The 12,640-nt window shown below is 42.5% G+C and overlaps 1 protein-coding gene across 1 annotated transcript in view; it reads left to right on the forward strand.

The window, feature by feature from the left end:
* The window catches only part of LOC115777110 (potassium voltage-gated channel subfamily C member 1-like), a 138,656-nt gene extending 126,957 nt beyond the window's left edge, over nucleotides 1-11,699 (forward strand). The window contains exon 6 of the mRNA XM_030724944.1: nucleotides 11,548-11,699. Coding sequence (XP_030580804.1) covers nucleotides 11,548-11,699 — 152 coding nt within the window. The remainder of the gene's footprint in view (nucleotides 1-11,547) is intronic.
* Nucleotides 11,700-12,640: the final 941 nt, after the last annotated feature.

Below are 12,640 nucleotides of genomic sequence, written 5' to 3' on the forward strand. Positions count from 1 at the left end.
CCCAGCCTTAGCTGGGTCCTCTGAATATGGTGCGAACCCTGCACAGCTACAGCCTGTTCATCCTGAGTTTTCTGTGCAATTTATGCATCCTGTGCCTGTCGCTGCCCCCATCAACAAAAGAGACTGAGCACCCTGCACCCATCCTAGCTACCAGGGTGGGGGTGGTCAGGATCCAGATACTTCCTGCATCTGATTCTGCATCCAGGGTGAGGGTGGTCAGGCTCAGCTTCAGTCCTCAGGGAGGATAGGGAGTCCACCTAAGCAGCCTCTACACCCTGAGCAACCTCTGCAGTCTGAGGAGACTGCAGTGTGTCCTGCAACCCCAATCGTCAGTGCTTCCTGTCCCTCCAGTGTAAATTCAGAATCTCCTGCATCCCCTGAGGATCCCAAGCTTTCTGCATCCTCTGAGAAACTTCCTGTGTCCCCTGAAAATTCCGCTCCGCTTCAGCCAGAGGGTCCCAAGCTCAAGCCAATGGGTTGTGCTCTCTCAGAGCCAGGGAGTCCGGAGTCAGAGAGTCCCACTCCACTTGGGCTAATGAATCCAGACGTCATAGGTCCCAAGCTGCCTGAAACCAAGCCTGCTCTGCCTGTAGCCAGTCTGTACCTATATTTAAGGGTGCGATCCTGGCTGAGCCCAAGGTGTCCTGTCACAACCATCAACATCAGCCCACAGAGAGCCTCCTCTGCCGTCGACCTTCTCATCTTCTTCATCGCTGGCCACTGGAGATGGTCCATCACTTCCACCAATGCCAGCCTTTAGAGGGTCTCCTTCGTCACCGACTACCAGAAGGTCTCTTCTAATGTCGTTCCCCAGAGAGTTTCCTTTGTCGACAGCCCCTGGAGAGTTATCTCCAATGTCAGCCTCTGGCCATGACACCCGTGGGATGCCGACACCGACACTAACTATCTGAGGTGTCCCATTGCCTTCATCCTCGTCTGCCTCCAGCTTAACCAAAGACCCCGTCACCTAAAATGTCAATTCCTAGAGGGTCTCCACTGCTGCTGCAACCACCTGAGGTGTCTTGTTGCCCCCGCCAACAACGGCTGACCACCTGAGGTCCTCTGTCCCCTTTGCCAATATAGGCCTCCTGCCAAGTCTCCAGAATTCTTCCATCTGCACAGCCAGCTTTCACTGGCCGTACAGTCAATCCCCTGACTTTCTCCATCGCTGGTCATCCAGCTGACCACCAGAGTTCCTCCATCTTCACTGATGGCCTTGAGGCCAGCTCCCAGAGATCTCCCGTTTCTGCTGCTGGCCATGCCTCCTCTGCTGGATTCTGTCTTTAAATGTTGCCCCTTGGCCTGGGCGGCCACCTGAACTGTTCATCCTCCCTGTGCTTCTCCATGACCTGGCAGGGTCCCAGAATTGTTGTCCCTTCCCCTAATGATCTGTCTGTGCACTTATCTTCTCAGTCTCCCATTGTCCCTTGTCAGATTATTTGTTCATGCACCAGTTTTTTACGCTGCAGTGCAGAGTGTTTAGTTTCCTCAGTTTATAGTCTCCAGTGAGCTTTTAGTGGGGTGTTATTATTTTAGTTCCATTTGGTTTTAGAGTGTTCTTTAATATTAACCATCTCCAGAATTGCTTTCAGGTTCACCCTGTTTGCCTCCATGCATTCTGGTTTTGGGTCCACATTCCTTCACGCTCTACTCAGTCTACCTATGTAGACCTTGACACATACTCTACAGACTATACCTGTAAACAATTATTTCCCTAAATCCAGTTTTGCAGACAGGGTTTAATCTGTGATCACTTTTTTAAGACAGGGCCCCATAGTATAAATTATACTTTACACATATAGTTTTTAATGTCCACTTGACTTAAAAATTCAAAAGTTTGAATTTATTTTGGATTTTCTGTAATCCGCACAAATATACACAGCCCCACTAATATTTCATTAAATGTCCCTTATCAAGTTGCCCTATTTGCTTTGGTCGCTGTCAACAAGCTTCTGGCTAAATTCTGACTGGATATTTGACACCCTTCTTGGTAGAATTGGTAGAGTTGGTTTCTTGGCATGGACCAAGCTTTTAAGTGTGGTCCACAAATTTTCAATAGGGTTGAGGTCAGGGCTCTGGGGAGGCCATTTCAGAAGCTTAGTGTTAAGCCTGCTTTAGCCATATGATTTCAAGTGAAGCTGAAGAATTTGGTGGTAGTCCTCCTTCATTATTCCACCTACTTTGTGCAATGTACCAGTACCACTAGTAGCAAATCGGGTCCAGAGATTGATGCTACCACTGCTGTGCTTGACAGTTGTCCATGCAGGCAGTTGAAAATTTCAGTCAAGCTTGAAGATGTTGATTTCGGAGCAGGGGCTCCTTTCTTGGTTGGCACCCTCTCAGTCCATGATGATATAAAAGTTGTGGACAGTGACAATGGTGTTCTAGCAGTTTCCAGTTTGTGGAAGACCTGAGTCTTGGTGGTTCCTGAGTTGTTTCTGAAAATCCTAACCAATTTCCTTTCATCTAAGGAGTGAAAGTTTGGTCTTCTTCATGACTTTGGCAAAGTCATGAAGTCTGAATAATATTTACTTTAATTGTTAAAGTATTGTCAATTCAATGAGTGCTGTCAAACAAATCCTTTATATGCTGGCAAAGAGAACTTACCAGTCAAGTCAAAATATATTGTAGAACCTTCAGAACCATTTGGTAAATGGACTAGTTCTTTTATAGCACTATTCTACTCTGTTTGACCACTCAAAGTGCTTATACAACACATTTACATTTACCTCATTCACACAAGCACTTCCATGATTAACGAAGCGCTTTTATTATCTAACATTCACACTCAAGCACTTGCAACTGGAGCAGCAAAGAATCGAACTGCCGACCTTCCAATCAGTAGGTGACCTGCTCTACCTCCTGAGCTACAGCCAGCCTTTAGGTTTGATTCCTGGCTGCTGCGGGCTGCATGCCAAAGTATCCTTGGGCAAAATACTGAACCCCAAGCACTCAATTCTTGTTTTTTTTTTTTTCTTTTTTTTTTTTCTTTTTTAAGAGTAGCAGTCAGTAGTTAAAGAGTTAGTAGTTTATGTACAATTATTCCACCCTGGAAAAAGAGCCATTTATAGAAATCATTAAAAACCCCAAATTACCAGGAATTGATGCCTATGGTGTGGATGTATAATGACCACAACTGTATATGCATCCTAAGCATACAAAGCTGTATACACACACATAACACAGATATTCAGCAACTACAAATGGACTGTTCTTATATATCTCTTTTTACTCCAAGTCTTATTTAAACACAGATTCATACAGTGTTTTATTGTCTGCTTTAAGTGCTTTATAAAAATCAAACATACACCCACAAAGATGTGTCAGGAGCTATTTCAGGTTCAGTATCTTGCCAGGACACTTTGGCATATGAACTTGAGGACCCAGGGGTCGAACCACCAATCTTCAGGCGATAAGTTCTATCTCTGTAACAACAGCCACCCCTTAAACACATGCAAATGCACAGAGTGCACAGTCTTTTGAAAAGGTTGTCCACTTTCTAATACTACTAGTAATAGTACAATTTGAATGTAACCTAAAATGACTTTAATAGAGTTCTTAAACACATACATTGATGTATTATTATTATTTGTTAGTTCTCACACAATATTGCAGCTTGATATTGAGCATATTGAGTCATTCAGTGTTTTGTTTTGTTGCACCTCTAGGGTGATTTAATGAAGCCTAGTGCCATTTATCCAGCCTGCCATTCATTCAAGCTATTTTTTGGAACCCAGTCTTACTTGTTATGTGATATTTTCTATCAACAGTATTGTAAATTGCCTCCTTTGTGCCTGTCAAACATATAATTTTATTATTATTACTTTATTATGAATCATTCAGAAAATCAATAATATCTCAATCCTGATTTGTTTAAGAAAGTCTGACATAAATTTCTGGACTTTATCACTGACTTCCCAATTTCACTATTTGTTTTAAATCAAAACTCATAAGAATTTGGAGGAACAGGTAATAACATTGGTCTACTCTTGTCTATGAGGTTATTATTGTACAGTGCCTCTTCTACTCTCTTCTAGGGTGGGATTACTATGATGTGTATTGTCACTCTTAATAGTAAAATTAAATATTGAAATAATAGATCTACACTAATGAATTTTCACACTATCCTTCCTGCTGTTTAAAAAAGTCCTTAAGAAATTATTGCTATATAATAATAGAAATGTAATCTACTTCTACTACTACTTTATTTATAAAGCACTTTAAAAACAACAACAGCTGCAACAAAGTGCTGTACAGATACAAATCACATAATCAATACACTTCAAAACAAGAGAACAAAGACAACAATAAAAACAAAATGGAAACAAGAGTAATCAAAGGTTTTGGCAATAGACAAAACAGTCTTTATGTCTGTGTAGATTCTCAGTCATCCAGGTCATAGTAGTCTCTGGAGCTTGAAAAAAGGCGACTGGACTTCTTTTTTTTTTTTCTTGAAGACGTTTCACCTCTCATCCGAAAGGCTTCTCCAGTTCTCAACCAAATGGTGGAGAGACCCAGGTATTTAAACCCCTGTGGGCGTAGTCCCCAGGAGGTGGTTATGACCCTCTATTGATCATGTGCGTGAACACATGTGCCCAGGTGTGAAGGAGGCGTGGGTCATATTTAATCAGTGGTTTCAGTTGAAACCAATTTAGGACTCCGCTCCATTGTTTCCTGTGGCCTATTGAGGTCACTGGAACAAAGGTGTGAATGGGGGTTGAGACGTCTGGGAAGGGAGCTCAGGACAGCACTGTAAGCGGGGGAAAGTTGGTGACGTAATCCACCTCCTCTGTTCAATGATGGTTGTTCACAGTGGACATAGATGGCTTCTTTCACTCCTCTTTCAAACCATCTGTTTTCCCTGTCCAAAATGTGAACATTGGCATCCTCAAAAGAGTGCCCTTTTTCCTTCAGATGCAGATGTACTGCTGAATCTTGTCCTGTCGAGGTGGCTCTTCTATGTTGTGCCATTCGTTTGTGAAGAGGCTGTTTGGTTTCACCAATGTAGAGGTCCGAGCACTCTTCACTGCACTGAACAGCATACACTACATCGCTGATCTTGTGTTTGGCGGGTTTGTCCTTGGGATGAACCAGTTTTTGTCTTAGGGTGTGACTTGGTTTGAAGTATACTGAGATGTCATGCTTGGAGAAAATTCTTCTGAGTTTCTCTGACAAGCCTGACACATATGGAATGACAATGTTGTTCCTCTTGTCCTTCCTATTCTCTGTAGTTTGTGTTTGGCCTTCATTCAAGAAAGCTAGCGGACTACAGGAACCACCTTCGTTTCAACTTGAGATGCAGACAGTCCAGACTGGTTCCCAAGAGTTTGCACCTTGGGTCCACAGTAAAAGGACATAGAGCTGACCAAATTCTATGGAGAGCACAGAACCACCTTTTGAGTGAAAGGATAAGACAGGTCCATTTCACCATAGATGCACTCCAGAACAAAATCCACCAGACTCAGCAGAAACTCTCATCACTCTTACCTCACACCATCGCAGAAGAAGTTTTTACATTTGTGGACAAAGCCCAGCTCGCACAACACATCAAAGGCAAGGAAAGACAACTACGTAAATTTCAAACTCTGCAAACCAAGGCATACCATTCATCTGTTAACAAACAGGACGACACGATAAGCAATGGAAACCAAGGAAAGTGGGTGAAGAACCTATCAGACAGGGTCCTCACCAAACCAGAAGAAAATGTGCTAGCCAAAGGACTCAACTTTGCCATAGCCCCACAACAGCTTCCTATAGTAGACCTCATCACAGCAACAGAAACCGCTACAAGAAATAACAAACTTTCTCATCCTGAAGCAGAACAGATCAGGATGAAAGTTTCAGCCACTCTCTCCAGTGCAAGACTTCCTCCATCCAACCTCACCATTCAGGAGAAGAAGGCCATCACAGCCCTAAGCAAGGATCAAAACATCACCATACTGCCAGCCGACAAGGGGAGGTGCACGGTTGTGCTGAATTCATCGGATTACCACAACAAAATTACTACACTCCTCAGTGACAACAATACTTATGAGGTCTTGAGACGTGATCCCACAAGCAACTACAAGAAAAAAGTTGTTTGCTGCCTGCAACAACTTGAATAGGAAAAAGCCATTGACCGCCCCACTTACTACCGCCTGTACCCTGGAGAAGCCACTCCATGCATTTATGGACTCCCAAAGATCCACAAAGAAGGAGTCCCACTTCGACCCATTATTAGCAGTATAAACTCGGTCACCTACAACATTTCCAAACACCTCGCCACCATCTTATCACCGCTTGTTGGCATCACACCCCACCACATTGAAAACTCTACAGATTTTACTAACAAGGTCCAGAATCTTGTACTGGATCCAGATGAAACCATGGTGTCCTTTGATGTGGTTTCACTTTTCACTTGCATACCCACAACTGAGGCAGTGGAGACCGTCAGAAGACGACTACAGGAAGACGATTCCTTACTGAACAGAACCAGCTTCACCCCAGATCAGATTTGTGCACTTTTAGATCTCTGCCTTACCACAACATATTTTAAATACAATGATGGATTCTACAGACAGAAGCATGGATGTGCCATGGGCTCCCCAGTGTCTCCCATTGTAGCCAACCTTTACATGGAGGAAGTGGAAAGTAAAGCTCTTGGTTCTATCAAAGGGATGGTACCTAGCCACTGGTACAGGTATGTAGATGACACCTGGGTCAAAATCAAAACCCAAGAAGTAGAAGCCTTCACTCGTCACATTAACTCAGTGGATTAATACATACGTTTTACCAGGGAGGACACCAGAGATAACAAGTTACCATTCCTGGACTGTGCGGTGCTTATCGAGGAAGATGGAAGCCTCAACATTGAAGTTTACCGGAAGCCCACACACACAGACCAGTATCTCCTCTTTGACTCCCACCACCCTCTGGAACACAAACTTGGGGTGATCAGGACCCTACAACACCGTGCGGAAAGTGTTCCCTCTAAGGCAGAAGGGAAGCATAAGGAACACACACACATTGAGAAAGCCCTCAAAACATGCGGTTACCCCAACTGGGCCTTCATCAAATCAGCTAAGATGCACAGGAATGAAGGCCAAACACAAACTACAGAGAATAGGAAGGACAAGAGGAACAACATTGTCATCCCATATGTGTCAGGCTTGTCAGAGAAACTCAGAAGAATTTTCTCCAAGCATGACATCTCAGTATACTTCAAACCAAGTCACACCCTAAGACAAAAACTGGTTCATCCCAAGGACAAACCCGCCAAACACAAGATCAGCGATGTAGTGTATGCTGTTCAGTGCAGTGAAGAGTGCTCGGACCTCTACATTGGTGAAACCAAACAGCCTCTTCACAAACGAATGGCACAACATAGAAGAGCCACCTCGACAGGACAAGATTCAGCAGTACATCAGCATCTGAAGGAAAAAGGGCACTCTTTTGAGGATGCCAATGTTCACATTTTGGACAGGGAAGACAGATGGTTTGAAAGAGGAGTGAAAGAAGCCATCTATGTCCACTGTGAACAACCATCAGAGGAGGTGGATTACGTCACCAACTTTCCCCCGCTTACAGTGCTGTCCTGAGCTCCCTTCCCAGACGTCTCAACCCCCATTCACACCTTTGTTCCAGTGACCTCAATAGGCCACAGGAAACAATGGAGCGGAGTCCTAAATTGGTTTCAACTGAAACCACTGATTAAATATGACCCACGCCCCCTTCACACCTGGGCACATGTGTTCACGCACATGATCAATAGAGGGTCATAACCACCTCCAGGGGACTAAGCCCACAGGGGTTTAAACACCTGGGTCTCTCCACCATTTGGTTGAGAACTGAAGAAGCCTTTCGGATGAGAGGTGAAACGTCTTCAAGAAACAAAAAGAAGTCCAGTCGCCTTTTCAAGCTCCAGAGAAAACAGTCTTTAGCAGTGTTTTTGTTATAAGACAAAACAATGTTTAAATATTAACTTTAAATATGCACATACTGCCAGGAGGTTTAATAAAATAGTATGCGTCGCCTGCCCATCCTCCCCCAGTGTGCCACAAACCACACCCTGCCACCACAAACCCCCACTGACCGACCTAGGCCGGGGAGCCATCTGGCATAGCCTAACACCCCCCGCACGAGTCAGAGAAAAAAAATCGACCACGGTCATCTGCTCCCCTGGCCTATGGATCACTTTGAACAGTTGCAAAGTCAGGTACCAACACATGATCCATGCTTTGGCATCTTTTATGTGGTGCTGGCACTGCAGGAGGACATGATGATGTGGAGCAGTGGTTCCCCATGGAGGGCCCATTTCGCCTGATCAAATGCCACCTAGCACCACTTCGTCCACTGCACCAGATTGGAGGAACCCTTCTGGGTGAGGTCGGTTAAGGGGCTGGTCAACTTCACAAAGTTCGGGACGAACCTGCAGTAATAGCTGGGCAGCAACAAAAAAATGCATCACCTCTTTTTTTTTTTATCTTGGAACGCGGGCTGGATGGTGGCTGATGTCTTTTCTATCTGTGGATGCACCTGCCCACCTCTCAAGTGGATACTGTACCTCTCTCAGTCCAATTATGCATTTCTTGGTTGGCTGAGAGCCCTGCTTGCCTCAGGGACTCAAACACCATGGCCACCTGCTGCATATGCTCTGCCACTATCTTTCACTATGGATAATGATGTCATCCAGATGGGCATCAGCCTATACAGCATGTCCCCAAAAAAGTGGAGAAAGTCATCTTTTCCCAGGACTTTAGAGACAAAGGAATCTGCCAGTAGTTCTTGGTAAAAACCAGTGTCATGAAAAAGCGAGCAGTGCCCAACTAGTCCAGAAGCTTATCGACTGTAGGCATGGAATATGCGTCAAATTCTGACACCTCATTCACTTTGCAGTAATCAACACAGAACTGGCTAGACCCATCTATCTTCACTACCAGAACTATAGAACTACTCTGCCTGGCCAAAAACAAAGTCGCCACCAAAAAGGTCACACACTAATATTTCACTGGACCGCCTTAAGCTTTGATTACGGCATGCATTCGCTGTGGCATTGTTTCGATAAGCTTCTGTGATGTCACAAGATTTATTTCCATCCAGTGTTGCATTAATTTTTCACCAAGATCTTGCAGTGATGATGGCAGATTCTGACCACTGCGCAAAGCCTTTTCCAGCACATCCCAGTGATTCTCAATGGGGTTGAGGTCTGGACGCTGTGGTGGCTAATCCATGTGTGAAAATGATCTCTTATGCTCCCAGAACCACTCTTTCACAGTTCGTGCCGATGAATCCTAGCATTGTCATCTTATATATATGCCCGTGCCATCAGGGAACAAAAAATCCATTAATGGAATAACCTGGTCATTCAGTATATTCATGTAGTGAGCTGACCTCATTCTTTGAGCACACAATGTTGCTGAACCTAGACCTGACCAACTGAAGCAACCAAAAGCTGCATTTTTCGTCCTCGAAGAAGATGGGTCCCCACTATCCTTCCAGTTTTTAATAATGCGTTGGACAATTCTTAACCCAATTTTAGTAGTTTCTGCAATCTCCTTAGATGTTTTCTCTGCTTGGTGCATGCCAATGATTTGACCCTTCTCAAACATGCTGACATCTTTTCCACGACCACGCGATGTGTCTTTTGACATGGTTGTTTAAGAAATGACAAGATACTCATTGCACCAGTTGGGGTTAAATAAATTAAATAACTTCTTGCCAGCTGAAAGATAATTGCCCATGCAGTACTTTTTTGACTTTTTTTTTGGCCAGACAGTGTGTGTGTGTGTGTGTGTGTGTGTGTGTGTGTGTGTGTGTGTGTGTGTGTATATATATATATATATATATATATATATATATATATATATACATACACATTTGAAGTGTCTGTTGTACTTTGTCTCAGAGCCAATTTGAATATGTTGGCATGCTAACCAATGCCACTAAAACTCATTAACATGGTGAACTATACAATATGCAAAGGTTCAGTTTCTCTGCCCATAAATTTTAACTTCATTTAAATTAAATCTGTCTCCCCGCTAAGGTTGTGTCCGTGTACACCTCTGGATTGTTTTCAGTATGGCTTCTATTTTTAGGTTTTTCCACAAAAGTTTTGCTCTTATCATTCCAGCCTGGGTCTGAAGCTTCACTACAGACAGAGACTCAAAACATCAGACTTGACTTTCATGGCCAGAGACTTTACTACTAGTTTTCTGGCCATACCAACACAATCTTTGCCACCATGCTCAACAGACTTATGTTCATGTGATGTCTCTTTCTTCAAAGTAAAATTCAGCTCGAAAGTTCTTGACACACTTGAAAACATCCAGCATGCAACACAGATGGGAGCAGTTAGCTGTGACCTTGGAGGCATTACAGCCCTGTCTAAAGACACTACCTATAGACAAAAAGGTATATCACTGAAACTGAAATCAGATGCGGCTTTTAATTCTATTTGCAGTTACAGAACTTTGTAATTGCACCACATATGTTCAGAAAACAAATTCATTTGCATTGTCATTGTTATATTTATCTCATTTAATGCCCAAATGTAATTTTTGTTTTTAGAATTTATTTTCAAAGTTATGACAATCAGCAACAAAGAAAATAATCCTTTTGACACCCATCAAGTGTTTCCCCCCAAAACTCAATTTTGCCTTTGTTTTTTTTGTTTTTTTTCCCCACAAATAGGGTTAGGATTACGTTTGGGGATCATCACCTGTGATAGGTTAGACCTCAGAGGGTTAAATGTGGTAATTTGGATGAGATGAAACTCATACATTGACCCTGATCTCACAAAGGATTTTGCCTTCTGTCTTTCTACTTTACTGTTTCACTGTTAACAGCAGTTTGTTACCAGTACACTGACTAAAACATCTGGAAACCATAATGGAAGACTGTGTGTGTATTTTAAATTTTGCTCAGCTCCAGATGTTTTACCCACCTGAGCTGCTCTGAGTTTCCCAAAATGATCAAACAGCTAAGCTGGCAGTGAATTTTTTTCATTAATAAAGTGTTCCACTGCCTGTGTACTCTGGGGAATGTGTACATGTACACAAATGTTATGTCTTGAGATCAAAGGGCCTTGTCTACCTGACTAAAGTACCTTTCCCTTACTAGTTTATGTTGGTAATGCAGAGCGGAACCTTTAGGCATCTAATATTTTGGCAACTGTTAGTTAATTTTTGTAACCCATATTCCTGTTTTTTTTTCTGTCTCTGTCTGTGTCTGTCTGTCCATCTGTTTGTCCCTCTGTCCATCTGTCTGTTGGTTTCCCCCAAATTTCTCCTTTGTCTGTAATATTTTTATTCTTTTCTGATGTTTTCCTTTAATACTATTATTTCATTAATTTACAAATGCTTGTACCTATAATAAATGGTTGATATCTATATATTATGTGCAATGCCCTCATAACATCTATTATATCTATTATCTAATATACATTTTGACATCTTGATTTTCTGTCATTTCATCTGTTTGCCATATCATTTTATGTTGTTGTACCTGTTATCAATGATTCTTCATAACCGTGGCACTAACCTTTTACCTGTGCATGCTATCCTCATGTAGCCACAGGTTATGAGAAGTCACGTAGCCTCAGTAACATCTCTGGAATGACCGGCGCCCCACTGCACCTCACCCCCATCGCCAATTCCACCCTAGAGCCCTTTGAGCCACCTGGCCTCAAGCGATGCCAGTCACCCATTCCCTCAATCTTGTAGCATAGCCCACAGAAAGTAACAAAATATCAACAGCAGCAACAATAACATCTAGATAATATCTAGAAAAAAATCCTACGCACTGTCATAATACCAATTCATCCTGGCTGCCCTATCATTCTGTATTCATCCCTCATGTTTTATTCTTGTTAGAAACAACAATAAATGAAAGTTCATGGAGCCACTAGAGGCCTAATTTAAACACTGAAAACAGATTAACTGAACCTTATTTAATCTGAAATAGACACTTATAGTAATCAAAAGTTTGGACACATTCACAAGTTTTTCCAAACTTTTGACTGGTAGTGTAGTCTAGGTTAATTTAGACTTATAGTTGAGTTAGTTTACCTCTAGCTTTCTCTGTGCTACTCCTTGCCTGTATTTCAACTGCATCTGTACTTCAGTACTTTAACCCTGGTACCCGAGTGGCCATGTGAAATTTTCTGATATGAAGCCTCAGAATGCATACATTCACAAACAGAGACATAAAATATTACTGTAGCATGTTTTTACTCCAGAATAAGAACATTCACTAGTCTACAAATAGATTGAGAAACATTTTCATATTCAAAACTCCCTAACTGTAGCATTTCTGCAACTTAAACTTAAAAGCCATGTTTTCAGTAGAAATTTACTTTTGTGCTACAGACACATCATTTGTTCTTAGTGTAATCCTTTAGGGGGAGAGACAAAAAGTTGCATTATATGTCAAATGAATAATCAGCTTCTGAGCCCTCGTTGTCTTTCTCCTGCTTCCCAGTGTATTGCAGAAGAAGTTGATGAAATACTTTTTAGTGTGACAGCCAAAGTACAGTGGTTTCCAATCTGCACCCATCCCCAAACAACCTCTGAGGAGTTAAAATAAACCTGAAGTTGTCGTATGATTAACAATCAAGTGAATAAGGCTAATATTAAATGCATAAATGATTAAGGACTATGTGCAG

Source organism: Archocentrus centrarchus, unplaced genomic scaffold, assembly GCF_007364275.1.
Source record: "Archocentrus centrarchus isolate MPI-CPG fArcCen1 unplaced genomic scaffold, fArcCen1 scaffold_43_ctg1, whole genome shotgun sequence".
Classification (NCBI taxonomy): Eukaryota; Metazoa; Chordata; class Actinopteri; order Cichliformes; family Cichlidae; genus Archocentrus; species Archocentrus centrarchus.